The sequence below is a fragment of the Chelonoidis abingdonii genome, chromosome 26 (assembly GCF_003597395.2).
Source record: "Chelonoidis abingdonii isolate Lonesome George chromosome 26, CheloAbing_2.0, whole genome shotgun sequence".
In the NCBI taxonomy this organism is placed as follows: domain Eukaryota; kingdom Metazoa; phylum Chordata; order Testudines; family Testudinidae; genus Chelonoidis; species Chelonoidis abingdonii.
In genome coordinates, this window is record NC_133794.1 from 10,265,768 (window position 1) to 10,285,322 (window position 19,555).

The following is a 19,555-nucleotide window of genomic DNA, read 5'->3' on the forward strand; positions in this document are numbered from 1 at the left end:
CCAGCCGGTGACCTTCCCTCTCCCAAGGGTTGGGTTGGGGACCCCGACTCTCCTGGCCGTGTCGAGCTCTGGCTGGTGGCTGGGTCTCCATTCATTTCCCCCTCCCCCCCCCATGCCCTGCCCTGGCACTGACGCCCTCTCTCCCTCCCACAGGCCTGCCCCTCGCCATGGCCCTGCCCCGCACCCTGGGCGAGCTGCAGCTGTACCGGGTGCTGCAGCGGGCCAACCTGCTCTCCTACTACGAGACCTTCATCCAGCAGGGCGGGGACGACGTGCAGCAGCTGTGTGAGGCGGGCGAGGAGGAGTTCCTGGAGATCATGGCGCTGGTTGGCATGGCCACCAAGCCCCTGCATGTCCGGCGCCTCCAGAAGGCCCTGCGGGAGTGGGCTGCCAACCCTGGCCTCTTCAGCCAGCCCATGGCCTCCCTGCCCGTCAGCAGCATCCCCCTCTTCAAGATCTCCGAGAGCGGTGGGCGCAAGTCGCTCAGCAACGGGCACGCCAGCCCTGGCGAGGCCCCAGGCAAGGCCACGCCGCCCGCCTGCAGCCCCTCGGAGCTGGGGGAGAAGCTCTCCCCCCTGCCCACCCCCCAGTGGCCAGGGCGGAGCACCCCGGAGTCAGAGGGGGGTGGCATGGAGGAGGATGGGGGGCCGCCCCCCTTCTCGCCGGGGGCAGGTGGGGATCCGGCCCCGGAGCAGCTGGACCCGGAGCTGGCGAGGACGGTGGCGGAGAGCGTGGAGCGGCTCCTGCAGAGCTGCCCGCGGGGGGGCGAGCCCGGGCTGCGCACCCTCATGAAGCTCAACAAGAAGCTGGCCAAGGCGGTGGGGCACATCTTCCAGCTGGACGACGGGGACCGGCGCAAGGAGGAGGAGATCCGGCGGCACAGCGCCATCTACGGGCGGGGCGAGGCCCGGCGCCGCGACGGCAAGCCGCTCACGCTGCACGAGGTGCGACGGCCGGGGGCAGCACACACCGCCGGGGCGAGGGGCTTGGCAGCAGGGGAGCCACAAGGGAGCCCTCGCCCAGACCCCCCCCAATGCAGCCACCTCTGGGGTGGGATGGCTCCGGAAGGGGACTCCTGTATCTGACTGCAACAGTCCATGGACGGTGGGCAGGGCGCGGAGCCAGGACACCTGGGTTCTATTCCGGACCTCTTGCCATCCCTCCATCCTCTGTTTATCCATCCCTAGATCCTTTATCCTGCCTGTGCCCCATCCATCCCCGGTTCCTATCTCTCTGCCCCTCCCCATGGCGTCAAGGCTCCTGGGGTCCCCCCCAGCCCGTGTCTAGCCCCCCTGCCCGCTAACAGCCTCTGTCTCGGCCCCCCAGCTGACCATCAACGAGGCGGCGGCGCAGTTCTGCCTGCGCGACCACACGCTGCTGCTGCGCCGGGTGGAGCTGTTCTCCCTCTCGCGCCAGGTGGCCCGGGAAAGCACCTACCTGTCCTCGCTCAAGGGAGCCAGGTGAGCTGGGCCCCGCCCTCACCGTGGGGACCCCCAGAGATGCCCCCTCCCGTGCGGCCCCTGGGCCAGGCTGGGGGGCCCCTTGGCCCTGGCGTTGCTCAGGGTATGGGGCAGTAGATCATAGGGTGGGGGCTGCAGGGAGGCCAGTGGGGTGCAGAGGAGGGGGGTGGGGTGCAGGGCAGTGGGGTGAGGGGCACAGGGGGCATCAGGCTGTGGGGAGGCTGCTGCAGACTCCTGCTCCCCCCACAGCCTCTCTCTGCCCCCAGTGTCCAGTGGAGCTGCCCTGCCCACTCCCTCTTGTGGGGGAGGGGGCATTGGAAGCTGCCTTCCTCAGCCTCCTCTTCCTCCCCTCCACGCAGGGGATTTCTCATCCCCCCCACCTCTGCCAAGTCAGCTGCCCACCTGCCCTGCGGCCCGGCCCGAGTTCCTCTTTCACTTTGGATATTTTCCATCTGAGCCACTGCTTCCCAGGGAGGGCAACATCGGGGAGCCCAGGGGTGGGGGGAAGGTCCCACAGGTGCCGGATTGCAACCCCGTCCTCTCCCTGGATTAGCCGGGGCTGGTCCCGCCCAGGGAGTAGTGGGTGGCTGAGCTGGAGGAGTCCCGGCGTTGGAGCGGCACCATGACCCATCGGCTCCGGTATCCGCCCGGCCCTGGCTGCGGGGTCTCTGTCTGCCCCTCGAGCTGCCGGGGTCTGAGCCCTCCTGCCCTGGGGGGCTCCTGGCAGCGCCTCCCGGCCCCTGACGCTCTGTCCTGTCGCTTCCGCGCAGGTCACATCCGGACGAGAGCGGAGCCGTGCAGCCCAAGAAGCTGAAGCAGGAGGTGGGTGCTGGGCGGACGGGTCCCCATGTGTGTGTCCCGGGGGTGCTGCTGGGAGGGCGGGATGACAGCCGGCTTTGGGGCAGCTGGAGCAGCGAGCGAAGGAGAGGAGCTGGCACTGGGGGGTGGGGTCCGGCTCACCCCCGCATCGGCTACCTGGGCCAGCAGACCCGGTGGGGCTGCCTGAGCTTGGTGCCTCTATCCTGTCCAGCTGGGCACCAGGCAGGGTCTGACACCCCCTCCAACCCCCCCTCTAACCAGCCGCTCGCCCCGCAGGTGGGTGAGCAGAGCCGCCCTGAGCCCCTGCAGCTGGCAGGGGGGTCGGAGTCCTACGCCCCCCCGTACAGAGCCAGCCTGGAGGAGGACGCGGCCAGCCTGTCGGGAGAGAGCCTGGACGGGCATCTGCAGGGTGAGTGGGGAGCGGGGGTGGCGGGGAGCTTTGTACTGATTAACCCCGTCAGCACCGCAGGGACCTTCCCCGGCCAAGGGCACTCGCCCAGATCCAGGGCAGGACAGAGACACACACACCCCTTGTGTTCCTGGGCATGGGGGGCAGGGTGCCCGTGCATCTACCCCCCCCCCCGAGCTGCTATAGGGAGGCAAAGACTGCAGCGCCTGGCACCCGACTCCGCCTCCAACCCCCATGGGGCCCACTGACCCACACTCGCTCTCTCTGCAGCTGTTGGCTCCTGTCCCCGCCTCACACCGCCCCCCAGCGCCACCCCCGACCTGCCCCTCAGCCTCCCCCCCCACGGGCTCTGGAGCCGCCACATCCTGCAGCAAACACTGATGGACGAGGGGCTGCGCCTGGCCCGGCTGGTGTCCCACGAGCGCGTCGGGCGCCTCAGCCCCTGCCTGCCAGGCAAGTCCCCGGGCCCAGGTGAGCTGCCCCCTCCAGCCCTGCTCCGGGGAGGGGGAGGGGTGAAAGGGGGTCATGGGGCCTGCACCCTGGGGGTTAGGGATGGGATAGTGGGGGTGGGGCAGAGGTCAGGGTTTATACCCACATGGGCTGTTCCCTGCACCCAGCTTGGGGCTGCGAGCTGGGGGGGAGCCCAGGGCTGGGCTAGCAGGGGCTGCGGGTCGGGAGTGAGGGGCCCTGGCAGAGCTCTGGGGGAGCCCAGGGCTGGGCTAGCAGGGGCTGCGGGTCGGGAGTGAGGGGCACCGGCAGAGCTGGGGGGCCCAGGCCCAGCTCTGTGATTTGCTCTTCGTCTCACCAGTTACTGAATGGAAAAAAGAAACAATTGTGGAAATTCCACCCGGCCCCGCCCAGACCAGAGAGGAAGGAAGTGGGGGGGCGGGGCGGGCGGGGGTGGATGACGTCCTGGGAACCCCACTGAAAGCAGCCCGTGAGGGTGGGGGGAGGGTGTTTCCTCCAGGGGGGGCCTCAGGCTGACCTGATCGTGTCTCCCCCAGAGTTCGAGGACGGGCTGGCAGAGGGGGTCCCCCCGGCCCAGGCCGAGTCCCACCGGAGCGGCGTCAAGGTGGAGCAGGAGACCAGCCGGCAGTGAGCCGCCGAAGCCCCCCGGGTTGGGGGGTGGGGCCCACGGCAGCTCCCCCGCCTCCACTAACAAGCAATAACCACAGGACTGCCCCCCCCTCATGATCTCTCCTGGAGCCCGAGCCCCCCCTCCCCGTGTGCTCCCCAGAGAGCCAGGCTCGGGGGCACCGAGCTGGGCAGCAAGCTGGCTGTGCCCAGGGCGAAGGGACGGTGCCAGCAGGGAGGGCACAGCGCCGTGAATGTAACCAGCTGGGCAGAGTCCAACTGCCCCCCACCCCAGACATCGTGCCCCCCCTCCAAAACCCACCCCGGCCCCCTGCACTCGCAGCTGGCTGCTCTAGCCCTAGGTCTCCCCCCAGCTGGGGTGATGGGAAGTGTCACTCTTCAGTTCCAGGGCATTTTAAGGGGGGGTGACATTCATTTCCCCCCCGAGAGTCAGGGAGAAGAAAGGAGCTTGGGTGGGGGGGGACCCAGGAAGAGGGAAGGGCTCTTGCAGGCAAAGCACAAGAATGGGGGGGCTGAAAGGGCCTGGGGGGGCTGAAGGGGCCAGGGGGTGATCCCAGGGGGCCTAGGAGAAGGATTCTGAGTTCAGAGGGTCTGGCCCAGCCTCCCCCAGCAGCTGTGGAGGGGAACCAACCTGATGGTTGTGGGCAGGGAGGTCCTGAGGGGGGACACCCCCCAAATTCTCCCTTCCACCACTGCCCCCAACTCCCCATCTACCCCCCACATTCACTGGCCCAGCAATTGTCCCAGTCTGCAAGCCCCACACCCCAAAATCCAACACCCATCCCTGGTCCCAGCCGACCACTCCTGCTGGGCTGGGGGTGTGTGTGTGGGGAGGAGACATGCTGTCCTTTGTGCACCCCCTCTCCTCACCCCAGAGGCTCTGGGGCCAGCTGTTTGCACACAGTGCAGGGTACAGGGCAGACAATCCACCCCCCGGACCCTGCCCCAGCCCCCAGCATAGGGGGGCCTTAGCACGGGGGTGGGGGGGAAGAGATTTAATGGGACAATCAGGGTACCCCCTGCCCCATGTCACCACCACAGGGGGGCAGAACAGATTAAATAGCCACCTGGCTGGTGGGGAGGCTCAGCACCAGTGTCACTGCCCCCAGCATATTCCACAGGAGGCTGTTCCCCTCCTCACTCGCTGGGGTGGGTCTGGGCTGCACTTTGGAGCCCCCCCGTTCCCGGCTGCGCTGGTTCGAGACCCGGTCGCGCTCCCGTAGGCCGCCGGCTTAGAGCATTAGTGACGTTTCCTTTGCAGCGTGTACAGTAGATTATTTATTTTGTTATTTTGGAATAAAACTTTATTTTATGGCTTAATCCCCTCTCCGCTCCCGAGCTGCAAGGGGGGGCGGGAGGCTGGGACGGGAATGGGTGGCAGAGCACAGGGGGCAATAGACGAGGGGCAGCAGCAAAGGTGGGGGAGAGCTGGGCTAGCAAGGGGCTGCGGGTCGGGAGCGAGAGGCACTGGCCGCCCTGTGGGTGGGAGTGGGGAAACTGAGGCAGAATCTCTTTCCGTAGCGTTTAGTAGCAAAGCCCCGTGCAGGCAGCGTGAATCGACTCTGCCTCTGGCCCCCTGCAGGCGGGAGGGCTGAGCCAGCTTCCCCTGCCCCACCCTTATGGGCCACGTGGGGCAGGCCAGCATCCGGCTCTACCCTCTGCTGGGCTGTGGCCTTCATGCCAGCCCCAGGGCAGGGCCTGTGACCAGAGAGGGTAAGGGGCAGGCACCCAGCTGGGGGCAGGGAAGGATGGCGGCAAGACTGGGGGGGGGAGGGGAAGGAGGGGGACCCTTTAAACAGTGCCCAGCCCCCACCTTCTTGACTCATCCAGCCCCCAAGAGCTTTCCCCTGCTCCCCCTACCCCTGGCTCTCGCGCAGGGCCTTGGGTCTGGGCCCCCCCAAGCTCTGGGAAGGGGGCACCTGCGGCAAGGACAGGCTGGGGGATTGGATCCCTAAAGGCTCTGCGCCCAGGTCAGAGCGAATCAGACTTCGTGGGGAAAGGGGCTGGCTGCCCCTCCCCCTGGGAAAGCTTTGCCTGGTTCTTTATCCCTATCCCAGCCCCAGCCCGGATGCCGAAGGGCCTCCCCAGGCTGCAGCATGGGGGGGGCCACATACGCCAGGCTGAACGACTCACTCCCCCCAACATGCACCCCAGGTGAAAATCAGCCTCCTAGAGCTCTTTCTCCAATGGGTGGTCCCTTCCCCCACAGCAGCCATCAGGGGGAGGGAGGGGTGCCCCTGCTGCGTGGTTCAGCCCCCAGATGGGCTGGGGGTCAGTGTGTTCATGGTGCGGCGCTTTGTATGTGGCTGATGATGGTGAGGGGGGACACGCTGACGGCCCGGCGAAGTGCCACACTGCCCCCCCAGCCAACCCCCAGTGCGGCTCAAGTCCAGGCACAGATCAGCTGGGGCAGGTCGCCGGGGTCCCAGTGGATACCGCCACGCCCTCACTGTCGTCTCCTGAGGAGCCCGCTCTCCCAAGTGCCAGTGGGGGCCCTCCTTCGTCGTGTCGAGTCACCTAGCTGGGGTTCCGGCACACTCGGGGTCCCACGTAGCTGCAGGCTGGGATGAGGCGGCTGGACTCTCCCTCCATCTGGCCTCGTACCGGAGCGGTGATCGACTCGTCATCTCCGAAGGCAAGTCACTGCTTGTTAGTCCAGCAGGCTGGGGGGCGGGGGGGGCAAAAGAGAGAACGGTTGGGAGCGGCCACAGCCACCAGCCCGCCCGTCCCCTCCGCTCCCCTCCCTCTGGGGCAACTTACCTCGCCGCCAGCAGCTGGGGAGGGGCCAGCAGGAGGTCCCAAAGGCGCGACGTGCCGTGGGTGGAGAAGGGGCGATTTCTGGACACTCCTCGTCCATGGGGTTGGGCAGACAGGTCTCCAGCGACAGACGGGGCGGGGGTCACACCGGCAAGGTACGTGTAGAGCAAGCAAAGCCTGCGGGCACAGGGGCACCGGTGAGAGGGGCTGGGGAGAAATGGCACCGCCCCACCCTGGCCCCCGGTCCATTCCCTGCCCTGGACTTTCCCCTCTAAGGGCGCCAGCTCCGCCCCGACCCCACCTCATTCCCCGCCCTGGGGCCTTTCGTTCTCGGTGCGTGCAGCTACCACCCCCTGGCCCACATCCATCTGCCTCCGCCTGGGGCTTCCGCTTCTAGGGGTGCCAGCTCCCCCCTGGGGCCCATGTCCCATGATCCTCTAGGGGGCGCCAGCTCCCGCCCTGGCCCCATGTTCCATTCCCCACCCTGGGGCCTTTCCCCTCTAGGGGGCGCCAGCTCCCCCGCCCCACCCCATGTCCCATTCCCCTCTAGGGGGCGCCAGCTCCCGCCCTGGCCCCATGTTCCATTCCCCACCCTGGGGCCTTTCCCCTCTAGGGGGCGCCAGCTCCCCCGCCCCACCCCATGTCCCATTCCTCTCTAGGGGGCGCCAGCTCCCGCCCTGGCCCCATGTTCCATTCCCCACCCTAGGGCCTTTCCCCTCTAGGGGGCGCCAGCTCCCCCCCCGCCCCATGTCCCATTCCCCTCTAGGGGGTGCCAGCTCCTGCCCTGGCCGCAGGGCGGGGACTGGGACATGGGGCTTTTCCCCTCTAGCTGGCCCCAGGGTGGGGAACCCTGGGGCAGGGGTCTCTCCAGGGCTGCAGCAGGGGGCTGGTTGTCTTACGGCGACAGGGGCTGGCAGCCGAAGGCGACATTGGGGCCGAGGGGCAGCGGGGTGGTCGTGGTGCTCACGGGCGCTGGGAGGAGTGTCGGGGGGCTGCAGCAGGGATAAAAACGGGGAGTTTTTAAAGGGGCTGTGGGAGGCAGGTAAGGTGAGATTAACCCTTTGCTCTTCAGGGACTGGGAGACACTACTGCCCCCTCAGCAAGTGCCCCGAAGGATCCTAGAGCGGAAGCCGGCCCGGGGGGTCCAGCCCTTCCCGCTGCAAGCTGGACTGGCTGGCTCGGGGGTGGGGAACAGGGCACGGGGCTTTCGATCCACCCCAGGGCTAGGTCTGGGGGCAGGGCAGGGAACTAGGATTCAGGCTTTTCCCCTCTAAGAGGCTTGAGTGGATGGAGGAGCATCAAGTTGGCCTGGAAAAGCTGCCGGAGCAGGTGCATTGGCCTACGGGCAGCAGCTGCTCCCTGGTTTCACTCCTACGGCATCCACCGCCCATGCCCCATGCAGCCCCAATCGGCACCGGCCCCCTTCTCCCCGAGCAGCCCTGCCCGCAGCTCCCACTACAGCCCAGAGCCTGGCGCGAGCAGCACTGCACCCACCTGTGGAAAGGGGAGGCACTGGGGATGCCCATGCTCATGCTGGTCTCCTCCGGGGCATGGAACTGGGGCAGGACCATCTGGGCAGGGAACGCAGGAGGGCTGGCAGCAAACACAGATGCACATGGCCTTAGCACTGGGTCAGAATCTCAGGCCCCACAAGCCGCTCTGGCAACAACCCCCAGCATAAGGGGTGTGGCTGGAGCACACAGCATTATGGGTATTCTCCACATGCCAGGGTCAAGAGCCTAAGATAGAGCAGCTCTGGGGCTGCTCTAATTGCCCCAGGGAGTGACACAGCAGCAGGGGACACAGGCTGAACCACAGCTTCCGGGGCTGGATGCTGCAGGGCACTGGCCTCTCCCCCATGGCCATCTGGGGTTAAGACCTGGCTTGGGTCCCCGCTTGGCACAAGCTTGGCTGGCTTCATCCAATCCCTGTGGGCACAGATTGGCAGCCCAACCTGCTGGCCCCTGTGCCGGGGCCTGACATATCAACCGGGCACTTACTGAAAGCAGCAGGGTGGGAGCTGGGGTCTTACCGCATGTCGGGTGCCAGCACCTGGCACAGGTGGTCCATGGGCTGCTCGGGGGGTGGCCCTGGCAAGCTGTACATGTTCACTGGGGCAGGGGGTTGGACAGACTCCTGGGGGGGCAGCTTCTGATCCCTGTGGAGACACATGGCCACCGTTCATGGGAGCGGCACGACAGGGGGCAGTGAGGGGGGCTGTCAGGGCGTCGGGGGCACAGGCATGGACTTTTACTTGTCCTGGTGGGTGCTCCACCCTGGCTCCGCCCCTTCCCCATGGCCCCACCCTCACTCTGCCTCTTCCCACCCCCTCTCCCAAGGCCCTCCCACACCCCCACCCTGGGCTGCTCTCCACCCTCCCAGGAGCATCTCCCTCCAGTGGCCAAACAGCTGATGGGGGGGCAGCCCTGGGGAACGGCTGACGGGCGGCTCGGGGCCCCGGGGAACAACACAGCCTGGGGCAGGGCTGCCCTCACCCCCTCCAACCTACCTTTCACTTTCCACTGTCATCTTGATGGCGGTGGAGACGTAGCCTCTGCCATCCTTTCCCATCTGCTCCTCTGTAGGAGGAAACAGCTGGTGAACCCCCTGGGAGCCAAACCCAGGGAAGTGGGGGTGGGGGGACGCTCTGCTCCAAGGTGGGGAGGGTCCATGTGGGGGTGGGGCCAAGTGACCCCCTCTGCCCATCCCACCGCTTGGGGACTTTACGTTCCCGGGCCTGGCCTGGCCCAGGGCGGGGGATGCAGCTGCACCGATCCTGCTCCCGTCACCCTCTCCGGGGCATGTTGCCCAGCTCGGGGCAGCACAGAACCACCCTCTGCCGCACCCTGCAAGGGACGGGGGCTGGGGGCAGAGAGGCCCTAGGGTCAGGCCGGGAAGGGGTGGGGGGCTCTGGCTCTGCTGTCACCCGCCCCATAGGCCCAGTGGGGGAGCAGTGAGCCCACAGCAGCAGGGGCCAGGCGTCTGGAGGCTTTGGGGGTGCGTGGGGGACCCCCCCGGACACTCACTGTTGTAGTGGCTCCCGAAGGCCTGGTCCTTGGGCTTGTCGGGATAAAGGTTGCGGAGCTGGGCCAGGTCTCGGATGCGGTCGCCCAGGGAGCGGATGTGCAGGTCCTTGGCGGAGAAGGGCTGGATGTTCTCCACCTGGAAGGAGCCTGGGGGGGGGCACAGCGCGGCGGCTCAGCATGGGTGGGGGGCCCCCGTGCTCCGGCCCCCTTACCCCTGCCTGGGGCTCAGCTCTCCTGCCCCCTGCTGGCTGGGGCCGAGTGCTGTGCTCTCCGGCGCCCAGAGAGAACCCTGCTCCCCCCACGGCCCTGTCCAGCGAGCCCCTAGCCAGGGGGCAGGGCAGGGGGCGCCCCCCTCCTACCATCCTTGCCGCGGATGACGTGGGCGATGGTGATGCCGCCAATCTCCGAGTCGCTGAAGCGCAGCAGGAAGGTCCCGTCGGGCTTCGGGCCCAGCAGCTTGCTGACGTACTGCTTGCTGATGAAGCCGATGATGAGTCTGGGGGGGACGACAGAGGGATCAGACAGCAAGCTGCAGCCACTCCTCTGTCTGGCCTCCCTCCCCTCCCATTTCTTTGGGCAAGGGAAACGTGGGGCCTTTTCTAGGATGGAGGGGGAGGGCTGGGTCTCAGGACGCCTGGGTTCTTCTGTCCTCAGCTCCGGGAGGGCAATGGGGTCTAGTGGTTACAGCAAGGGGCTGGGAGCAGGAGGCCTGGGTTCCATCCCTAGCTCTGGGAGGAGAGCGGCGTCTATTGGTTAATGCATGGGGGGAGGGGCTGGGAGCAGGATGCCTGGGTTCTATCCCTAGCTCTGGGAGGAGAGCGGGGTCTATTGGTTAACACGTGGGGCGGGGGAAGGGCTGGGAGCAGGACACCTGGGTTCTGTCCCTGGGTCTGCCACTCTTGAGGTGAACCCCTACAGCCCCCACCCCATCCAGTCTTTACCAGGCTGACGCCGAGGCACCCACCTGTCTGACCAGTAGCTTTTGAGGCACCTCTTGGTGAGGTCGAGGACCCCGTCAAACCACTGCCAGAAGGTGAATCCCCGGCCAGGCAGGATCTCCTGTGAGCAGGAGAGAGGGGGGGTGAGGCTGGGTCCCCGAGGGCAGAGCCTGCCCCCCTCAGCCTGCCCTGGCCGCCTCCCACCCCTCACCTTGTTGAACTGGGCCCAGGAGACGCTGCGGTTGTGGAAGTCCTCGGGGCTGGCGCTGCTGTTGTTGAAGATTTTCTGGGCCAGGAAGAAGTAATGTTCCGGTAGCAGCCCCTTGCTGGTCTGCACCTCCGCCATGAACCGCAGGTTGAGCGTCTCGCACATCTTCTCCCAGGGCACCCGCTCGGCCACCACGAATGGGATCCGCTCCTGCCCAGGACACGGAGGGAGGGTCAGGCCCCAGCCCCGGCACTCCAGCCCCCTGCCCTGCCACACCGGGAGCCGGGCCACTGGGTGTTCGTGTTCTCGGGGGGAGCCGTGTCTGGGTGCCGAGCGGCCCAGGCCCCACCAGCACTTGGCAGCCAGCGAGTTCGGAGTTAAACTCTCCTCCTCATTCCTTCATTAGTGCGGAGCTGATCTCGGCCTGGCTGCAAGTGAACCCAGGAGTCCCGACTCCCAGCCCCTCTGCTCTGACGACCGGAGCCCGCTCCCCTCCCAGCTCTGGGGAAAGAACCCAGAGTCCCAGCTCCCAGCCCCCCGCCGCACTCACAAGCTCGGAGAACGCGTTGTCCCACAGCACAGTAGCCTTGGCATTGTTGTCTTGGTTCCCGTGCACAATGACCACGATCGGCAGAGACAGGGCCTGGAGGGGGGAGCACGGAGCGCCGGCCCGTCACTGGGGGCAGGGGATGGGACCCCCGTGCCCACCGCCACCCTGGCATCGGGCCGAGCGACGGCCCAGCGGGTGCACACACCGACACTGGGGTAGGCACGGGTCCCAGGCGAGCCCCGGGGTCCCTCTGTGTCCAGCAGCCTCGGAGGAACGGAGCCGAGCCCTGGCCCCCGATGCAAATGGACCCAGGCGTCCTGGTGGGGACCCCCCAGCTCTGCTCCCTCCCCCACCGCCGCCGGCAGGATCCAGGGGCAGGACAGGGAGCCGGGAGCCGCCCTCCCCCGGAGCAGCAGCCCCATACCTGCAGGTGGAAGGGCAGGTTGCCGGGACCCAAGGTGACGTCGGTGCTGAAGAGCACGGCGCATTTCTCCTCCGTTACCGACTCAGAGCCCTTGCGTTCGCAGCGCTTGATCTTCTTCAGCAGCTGCCGGGACAGAGCGAGTCACCCCCGGGCCTGTGGTGACACGGTCCCCCCAGCAAGGGGCGCAAGCTCCTTCGCTTGGCATTACCAGACCTCCCAGCACCCAGCTCTGCTGGTGCCCCTCACTCCCGACCCACAGCCCCCGCTAGCCCAGCCCTGGGCTCCCCCCAACTCTGCCGGTGCCCCTCACTCCCAACCCGCAGCCCCTGCTAGCCCAGCCCTGGGTTCCCCACCCCCAGCTCTGCCGGTGCCCCTCACTCCCGACCCACATCCCCCTGCTACGTCTCCCGACCCCCAAACTGCCCTTCTTGACTCTTGGGCCCAAGCGCTGGCTTGTCGCCAACGGGGGGGTGGTGAAGGGGGGCACCCCAGCCGGACTCACCATGTTCTTGAAGGTGGCACAGGACGTGACGCTGGTGGAGTTGATCTCCAGGGCGACCGTATTGTGCACGATCTCCCCAGTGCTTTCACTGCAGTGCGGGGGGGGAGAGGGAGGGCGATCAGCGAGGGGTTAACAGCCCCGGGGGGGGGGTAACGTCGTACAGCACGGGGGAGTGTCCATCCTCCCACCACCACCACCCTGACAGGACCGGCTCACCTGAGCGGGGTGCTATAGCCGCCAAGCGCCAGCTCCCGGGCCTGCTTCTCCGTCACTATGTCGGCTTTGACCACGTAGGGCTTCGCCGAGGCCTGGAGCAGCCGGGGGCCCAGCAGGAAACGTACACTGGCCTGGAACTTGGTCTGGGTCTTCAGCACCTGCGGGGGCTGCTTCTCCACCAGGAAGGAGCTGGGGTGGCAGGGAGGGGGTCAAGGGCTGCCCATGGCTTGGCCAGAAGTAGCCACAGATGCCGGCGCCGAGGCAGGAGGCTCCCAGTGTCCCAGCCTCAGACGGCTGAGATGTTAACCTCCCCCTGGCCCAAACCGTCCCAGCCTCCCAGCCCCACCGTGTTCTGCTCCGAGCCCCCCGCCCCCACCAGAGCCAGATTAGAGCACAGGGCTGGGGTCACGGTCGCCCTTCTGCCAGGAGAGGCAACAAGGCTGGATGGGAGCTGGGAGTCAGGACGCCTGGGTTCGAATCCCAGTCTGGGAAAGAGGTGGTTAGAGCAGGGGGCTGGGAGCCAGGACTCCTGGGTTCACTTCCCGGCTCTGGGAAAGAGGTGGTTAGAGCAGGGGGCTGGGAGCCAGGACTCCTGGGTTCGCTTCCCGGCTCTGGGAGAGAAGTAGGGTCTAATGGTTAGAGCAGGGGAAGCCATCAAGTCCCATCCCCCCGACAAGCTAGTGCCCTCCCCGGCCGGGGTCCTGCCCCATGGTACCTTTCGACCAGGGCACTCAGCACTGTGTTAAGCCGCTCCAGGAGCCGGGAGAGCAGGTCAGAGCCCAGCTCCCTGCCAACGGCCACCACCTGCTGCTGCAGCTGGAAATAAACGTCCACCAGATTCTCGCACCTGCCGAAAAAGCAACCGGCCAGGGGACATGTCTGAGCTGGCGAGGATGGCCCAGCTCTGGTCCCCGAGCTGGGGCCAGAGGCCAGTCTGTGCCGATGGAGCACCACCTAGTGCCCGACAGACCAGGGGCTCTGGGAGAAAGGTGGCAGCTGATCTCTCTGCATCTCAGCTTGACACCCCCCTACCACCACTACCAGAGATCGGTCCAGTCAGGAGCCCTTCCTACCCTCTGGCGGGAGGGAGAGGGGCTCGGATCCCAGTGGGGCCGCCAGCAACGGAGATGAGGGATAGCACAGGCACTGGGAGAAGGAGGGGATCTGTGCCCCCTCTGGAGCCCCCAAGAAGTGGGGAGAAATGCCTCTGCCACGCCCCAGGCAGGGACGCTCCTCCCTCCCCAACAGCCCCCGGGGCTCACCTCTTCTGGAGCGGAGCCAGGTTCTCCTCGAAGACAGCCCCGTTCCCCGCCAGCTGCTGCTGCCGCTTCCAGATGTGCAGCCTCTTCAGCACCTGCAGCTTGGCGCCTTCCAGCTCCTTCACAGCCTCCAGGATGAGAGCGGGCAGATCCTGGGGTGAGGCAAGGCGGGGGGGAGGCGATGAGCTGGCCAGCCGGGTCCCGGTGCAGTACCTGGCACCCCCCACCTTGGAGCGACGTGTGGGCCTGCCCCCCACTGCAGCCGAGCCCGGTGGGATGAAATGGGCCAGGGACGGAGCAGCTGACACCAAGCCACCTTGGCCCCCTACCCCACACACACATCCTGGGGAGAAGGAGGGCAAGGTGCCCTGCCCGGCCCCCATCTCTGCCCTCCCCACCAGGCCTCAGCGGAGGGGCCTGCACTAGCGAGGACATGGGAGGCTGCAGTGTCACCCCCCCTATCCACTCACACACCAGCTGACTGTGTAATGCAGCTTCCGGGAGCCTTTGCATCACTGCAGCAGGAACCAGCTGCTCTTTGCTGACAGCTTCCTAAGGCTGCAACTGATCACTTGGAACCTAACCGCCCTCCACACACACACCTGTCCCTCGACCCGCGCCTTGCGTCTCCCTTGGGAAATCCAGAGTTTTTGCAGCCCCCCTCTCTACAAGCAACCGGATCTGCGCTCATCGGTCGGTCCGGCTACCCCGGCGTCAGCCCCCCCGCCCCATTTCCAGCCTTGTCATTCCCCACACACCAGCCCCCATTACTCACCTTTCCCTGGAGTTTCCCGTCTGTCTTCAGCTGGGACTCCTGCAGCTTCGTCTGCCGGCAGGCTGTGGGAGGGGGAGTTATCAAGCCCTGGTTAATATCCGAGCCCAGAAAACAAAGTGCCAGGGGGCTGTCTCTGGGGCTGCTCAGAGGGGCTTCTGGGTGCCCAATCCAGAGGGGAGAGGAGATGATCGCAGCTCTCAGCGACAGGACTTGGCTCAAGCTGCAGCGGATCACGCTGTCCGCTCAGGATGGTTCCTGGGTTCAGTCCCTAGCCCCGGACCGCGATTTGCTAGTAGGGTGACCAGATGTCCTGATTTTATAGGGACAGTCCCGATATTTGGGGCTTTTTCTTATTACCCCCCACCCGTCTCGATTTTTCACACTTGCTGTCTGGTCACCCGGTTCGCTGGGGAGAGAACCCTGGAAACGGGAGACAAGCTGGACGCAGGGAAGAGACTGAGCAGCCGGAGGGGAGAGATGGGGGGGGCAGCGGGTGCTGATCTGGGGGAGTTTAAATGATCCCGCAGCCACGTCTCCAGCCGGGGCCGTGACAGTCAGTGCCCCGCGTGGCAGAAACGCCAGGTGGGGGACAGGGGGGCTCGGCCCTGCAGAGGTCCAGGCCACAGTCGAGGCCCCTTGATCTGTGTCTTTTGGCAAAGAGACAGGAGAGAAGCTGGCTCCCAGCTCGGGGGGAGGGGGGGCTGAAGGGAGATAGAAAATGGAGCTGAGGGACCAGAACCCCCCCTCAAAAGAAGAGCTGAGGGCCACATGCCTAGCGGGGGGGCTGAGCCAGGCTGGGGGCCAGGGGCTGCGGGCACATTTACAACCAGGCAGGGTGGAGCCCGGGCCCAGATGGGTCTGGCGGGCACTGTCCATCTGTTGCCATGGCGACTGCATAATTAGCCTGGGCACTGGGGCGGGGGGGGGGTGTCAGGGAGGCAGGGTCAAGGTCAGAAGTGGGGAGACACCTCCCAGTGCGCCCCAACTCCGCCCCCTCATCACACCTCTAGCCCCGCCCACCCTCTGTCATCCAATCCCCTTCCAGCCCCTCCCAACTCCTCCCCTCTTCATTCCTCCAGCCTCGCCCACCTCTCTCCTCCAATCCCCTTCCAGCCCCTCCCAACTCCGCCCCTTCACTCCTCCAGCCCCTCCCACTCTCTCTCCTCCAATCCCCTTCCAGCCCCTCCCAACTCCGCCCCTTCACTCCTCCAGCCCCGCCCACAGTCTCCCCTCCAATCCCCTTCCAGCCCCTCCCAACTCCGCCCCTTCACTGCTCCAGCCCCGCCCACAGTCCCCCCTTGCCCCCTCTCACCTCTGGTCCCATCTCCCATCTGCTTCCATTGTTCCTGGAGCGCCTGGATCTCCCCGACTCGATGCTGGAGCCTCTGCAGGTCCAGTCCGAACTTCAGCTCCTCCTGCCTGCGGTGGAAGCTAAGCGGCAGGTGGCGATCCTAGGGGAATGGCAAAGGGGGTGGGGCTGAAACGTGAGCCACATCTCCCCCCCCACTAGCCCCTGTGGCGGGACGACCTCCCCATCCCCACAGGGAACCGCGTCCCTCACTGGGATCCTGCAGCTTTTTAAGTTCTGATGCTTTGGCGTCAGGCGTTTCCCTGGGACGGCAACACCTGGCGGGAGGACATTGGGCAGCTGGGGGGGCTCATTTACCCTGAGATGAGCAATCATCCCGCAAAGCACGTGGGCCGAGCCACTGCTGGCTGTCCCGTGGCTGCGAGACCCATGTGGGACCAACAAGGAGACCACAAGGCCCTATGTAATCCAAGCAGCACCTACCTAGCCATGGCCCTGCAGTCCCCTGGGAAATCACCTTGCATAGATCCCTACACCCGCCAACTGATAACGGGCTAACGGGGCTGACCGGCACATGATGCACCCTCTGTCTAGGGCCCAAATCCTCCCCAGCCCATGCACAGGCCAACAGACACCAACAGCCACCCAGCTGCAGAGGGGCTGGGAAAAGCTACAGGCTGGGATGGAGGACAAGGTGCAGTCGCTTAGCCTGGGTGTGCGCACGCGCAGGTGTGAGTCACTGACCCGTTTGAGCAAGGCAGCTCTCTCGCCCTCCAGAATTCCTTTCACGATTGCCACCAGCCTCAGTGGGTCTCTCCGATACGTGTTCTGGAATGGCGGGGTGGAGACATGGTTAGCATTAATAGTGGGAGAATTCCCACACTCCCCCTGTCTCCGGCACCCTGCATCCTCACTCACTTGTGCAAATTGGTGCAAAACAGCACCTGTTCGTGGGCTCGAGTGGAAAATTCCATGGCTGCAGGTATAACCACAGCTAGGCGCCCACAGGCCTCTCTCTCTCCCAGTAGCTCATCCACAGAGAGGCTGATAAGGCCACTATAGATACCCGTGTTTTAAACAGCAGAGGCTCAGGGTTTGACCTCTGTAGGTTCAAATTCAGCTGTTGGCCCAAGTAGGGTTGGTTACAGGGTTGGATGAGAAATGGTTTTTCCATCTCACAGGAGTTTGAGGTTTCAGAGTTTTTCCTCTGAAAATTCAAAATCTTGAACATTTTTGCCAACCAATAATCCAGAAAAAACCAGCCCAACCCTGGAGTGGTTCAGTCGGAAAGTTTCATTTCAACAGCTTGAAAATGCTTTGTTTTGATTTTGACTTTTGAAATGGAGACATTTATTTTGTTTGTATAAAATAACTAAAATGGCAAAAGCAAAAAACTTGTTTCGAATCATGGGGGGGAAATTTTTTTTTTCCTTTTTGGCAATTTTTCAAATCAGGAGCTTTGTTGAAACGATTCCCTTTCTCGTGAACAATTTCCGTTCTAAGGAATTGACGTTTTCTGATCCAAAAGCATTTCAGCTACAATTTCCTGACGTGCTCCAGTTGGTTTTTTGACCCTCTCTGAATATTCCAAACAAGCTAAAAAATCAAAACAGAAGAGCCTGTTGTAAACGTTCCAAGACGGGCCACACAGCAGCTGTGATTTTAAGCTTCTGAAGACTCTGGTATTAGCACTGAAGTACTCCAGGCACGTAACATAAGATAGGGCTAATATTTTAAACTATATCTTCAGAAAAGTCCAGATTCTTTAAGGAAAGCCCTGTGTCCATGTACTGCTCATGGCCCAGTCAGGGCATAAATCTTGGATCAAACTATCCTTTTCTCTGGAACAAATTTAATTCCCTCTTTGTATTTAAACAGAACTTCATGATTTTAATGGGGGGGGAATTTCAAAGATTTTTTTTTTTTTAATTTCCTAGGAGGAAAAAAAAAAAGATGTCATTTGATCAACGAAAAACCAAAAACTTTCCAAGTTTTCAGGTAAAGAAAAACAAACAAAAAACAAAACACACTTTGGTTTTTGAGAGCAAACCCCTCTCCCCCCAATATTTTAAATAAAAACTAAACCAAAAATCTCAAAAAAATTTTAATAAAAACATTGGCAGTCAAAAAAAACAAACCCAAGAGTATCACCGAAAATGCAAATTTTCTGAAAAACATATTTGCTTGGCCCCAAAAACATCATTGGGGGAAGGGGCTAATATTGGCTGTAATATTTGATGCTGCAGTGGGAGGCACTGTTGAGCGGGAATGTTAACTGGTGTCTGGGACCATTGCTATGGGGGCAGAGGGCTGGCTGCGGGGTCATAAACCGAAATAAATATCGATCCCCTGAGCAGACGCAGCCATGTATATGTGCCCTGGAGAGGACAAGTTCATTCACTGGCTCAGTTAGTCCTTGGCTGTGGGACCTGTCATGCTGGGAGCAGGCAGCTGATGCTCCAAGCAGGATTCAAAGTGGCAACTGAGGCATTCCCGGCTCCCTTTGCCATGTAACACCCTCCCAGCCATGGCTAGGAACCCCCCATGCTGTTTCCATAGCAATACCCTGACTCTCCCCCCATTCACACCCGCCCTCTAGGCCATACCTCCAGGTTACTAATGTGCTGGAGGACCTGACACTGCTGCTCGTTGCTGCTGGCAAGGCTGCGGAGCTTTTCCACCATGGCGGAGAGCAGCGCACCGGCCACACTGGTGCAGAAGGAGTCAGTGCCGGTGATGAACTCCCTGGCGGCGGAGGAAAGAGAAAGGGAGGGAGAAATGAACGAGTGCAAACATCCCGGCCTCCCCTGGCCAGGCCAACCGAAAGAATCCAACCTCGACTGGGATGTCTCACGACTTCAGGGGCCTAACTTGGGATTTTCTGAGCGGGAGATGCTGCTCCGCTCCTCCAGGAGGAATGAAGCACTTGGATTCCTCCTACCTTGAGCTTCCGCAGCCAAGCTGGGAGGCCCAGGCGAGGCCGGGCAGCGGGGCGTTTGTCGTAGGGAGCGAGGCGGGTCCTGAGCGGCGGGGGATGGGCGTTCTGCACTCACCATGGCTGGTTTTCCAGCCAGTCGGCCAGCAGGCTGCGCAGGTTGCATGGGAACTCCCCAAAGAGGCCGCTGAACTGTTCCGGAGGCATGTGCGAGACGAAGCTCCACAGAGACATTTTGGAGCCAGCCGCCTACGGGGCTAAAAATAGACAGGAGAGGGCAGCGTGAGCCAGGCCTCCAGCTATCCACGGTTAACCCCTCAAACCTTCCCGGCAGACGACCCATGTCCGTGAACTAGGCCTCAGGAAACACGGGCTCTATTTCCGGCTCTGCCACCGACCTCCTGAGTGGCCTTGGGCAAGTCACTTGCCCTCTCCATGCCTCAGTTTCCCCCCTGTCTGTGAACTGGGGATAATGCTACTGACCTCCTTTGCAAAGTGCTTTGAAGAGAAGAGCTCAGCATCGCTATTATGTGCTGGGGCCAGCGACAAATTATAGAGAAAGAAAGAATGGGTGACTCGGTTAGACCCTGATTCAACTCCTTGCTCTGCCGCTGCGTGACCTTGAGGAAGTCATCTGCCTCAGTTTCCCCATCTCTACAACAGGGAGAATAGCACTGCCTCACGGGGGAGGGTGTGGGAATAAATACCTCAAAGGTTCAGATACTACAGTAATGTGGGGGGGCAGAGAAGTACCTTAGATAGGTCAGAGGGAGTTGGGGCATGTGGGGCTGGCAGCACATCTGTCCCACCTAGCCCTGCTTAGCTGTCGCTGGGACCACCCTATTGGCTCAAGGACCAGACAATCATTTCTAA

The 19,555-nt window shown here is 63.7% G+C and overlaps 2 protein-coding genes across 3 annotated transcripts in view; one reads left to right on the plus strand and one right to left on the minus strand.

The window, feature by feature from the left end:
• NAB2 (NGFI-A binding protein 2) lies at positions 1 to 5,103 on the plus strand. Its single transcript, XM_032785481.2, has 6 exons — positions 1 to 944; positions 1,327 to 1,460; positions 2,231 to 2,282; positions 2,556 to 2,688; positions 2,959 to 3,159; positions 3,693 to 5,103. Exons 1-6 carry the CDS (start codon positions 168 to 170, stop codon positions 3,785 to 3,787), a joined length of 1,392 nt encoding a protein of 463 aa, XP_032641372.1. The 5' UTR covers positions 1 to 167; the 3' UTR covers positions 3,788 to 5,103.
• The window catches only part of STAT6 (signal transducer and activator of transcription 6), a 24,593-nt gene continuing 10,075 nt past the window's right edge, over positions 5,038 to 19,555 (minus strand). For both annotated transcript variants that reach the window (XM_075061198.1, XM_075061199.1), the window contains exons 2-22: positions 18,801 to 18,939; positions 18,354 to 18,492; positions 16,492 to 16,575; positions 15,751 to 15,889; positions 14,439 to 14,500; positions 13,667 to 13,815; positions 13,120 to 13,251; positions 12,405 to 12,593; positions 12,189 to 12,276; positions 11,687 to 11,809; positions 11,263 to 11,355; positions 10,716 to 10,922; positions 10,531 to 10,625; positions 9,926 to 10,062; positions 9,567 to 9,713; positions 9,050 to 9,119; positions 8,573 to 8,698; positions 8,035 to 8,133; positions 7,440 to 7,532; positions 6,544 to 6,717; positions 5,038 to 6,446 (exon numbers count right to left, since the gene is read on the minus strand). In XM_075061198.1, the coding sequence (XP_074917299.1) occupies positions 6,434 to 6,446; positions 6,544 to 6,717; positions 7,440 to 7,532; positions 8,035 to 8,133; positions 8,573 to 8,698; positions 9,050 to 9,119; positions 9,567 to 9,713; positions 9,926 to 10,062; positions 10,531 to 10,625; positions 10,716 to 10,922; positions 11,263 to 11,355; positions 11,687 to 11,809; positions 12,189 to 12,276; positions 12,405 to 12,593; positions 13,120 to 13,251; positions 13,667 to 13,815; positions 14,439 to 14,500; positions 15,751 to 15,889; positions 16,492 to 16,575; positions 18,354 to 18,492; positions 18,801 to 18,916 (2,475 nt within the window). In that variant the 5' untranslated portion in view covers positions 18,917 to 18,939 and the 3' untranslated portion in view covers positions 5,038 to 6,433. The remainder of the gene's footprint in view (positions 6,447 to 6,543; positions 6,718 to 7,439; positions 7,533 to 8,034; positions 8,134 to 8,572; positions 8,699 to 9,049; positions 9,120 to 9,566; positions 9,714 to 9,925; positions 10,063 to 10,530; positions 10,626 to 10,715; positions 10,923 to 11,262; positions 11,356 to 11,686; positions 11,810 to 12,188; positions 12,277 to 12,404; positions 12,594 to 13,119; positions 13,252 to 13,666; positions 13,816 to 14,438; positions 14,501 to 15,750; positions 15,890 to 16,491; positions 16,576 to 18,353; positions 18,493 to 18,800; positions 18,940 to 19,555) is intronic.

Coding starts and splice junctions, on each gene's coding strand:
- NAB2 (XM_032785481.2), top strand. CDS start 168: ATGGCCCTGCCCCGCACCCTGGGCGAGCTGCAGCTGTACCGGGTGCTG. Junction 945..1,326: donor AGCCGCTCACGCTGCACGAG/GTGCGACGGCCG, acceptor TCGGCCCCCCAG/CTGACCATCAACGAGGCGGC. Junction 2,283..2,555: donor CCAAGAAGCTGAAGCAGGAG/GTGGGTGCTGGG, acceptor CTCGCCCCGCAG/GTGGGTGAGCAGAGCCGCCC.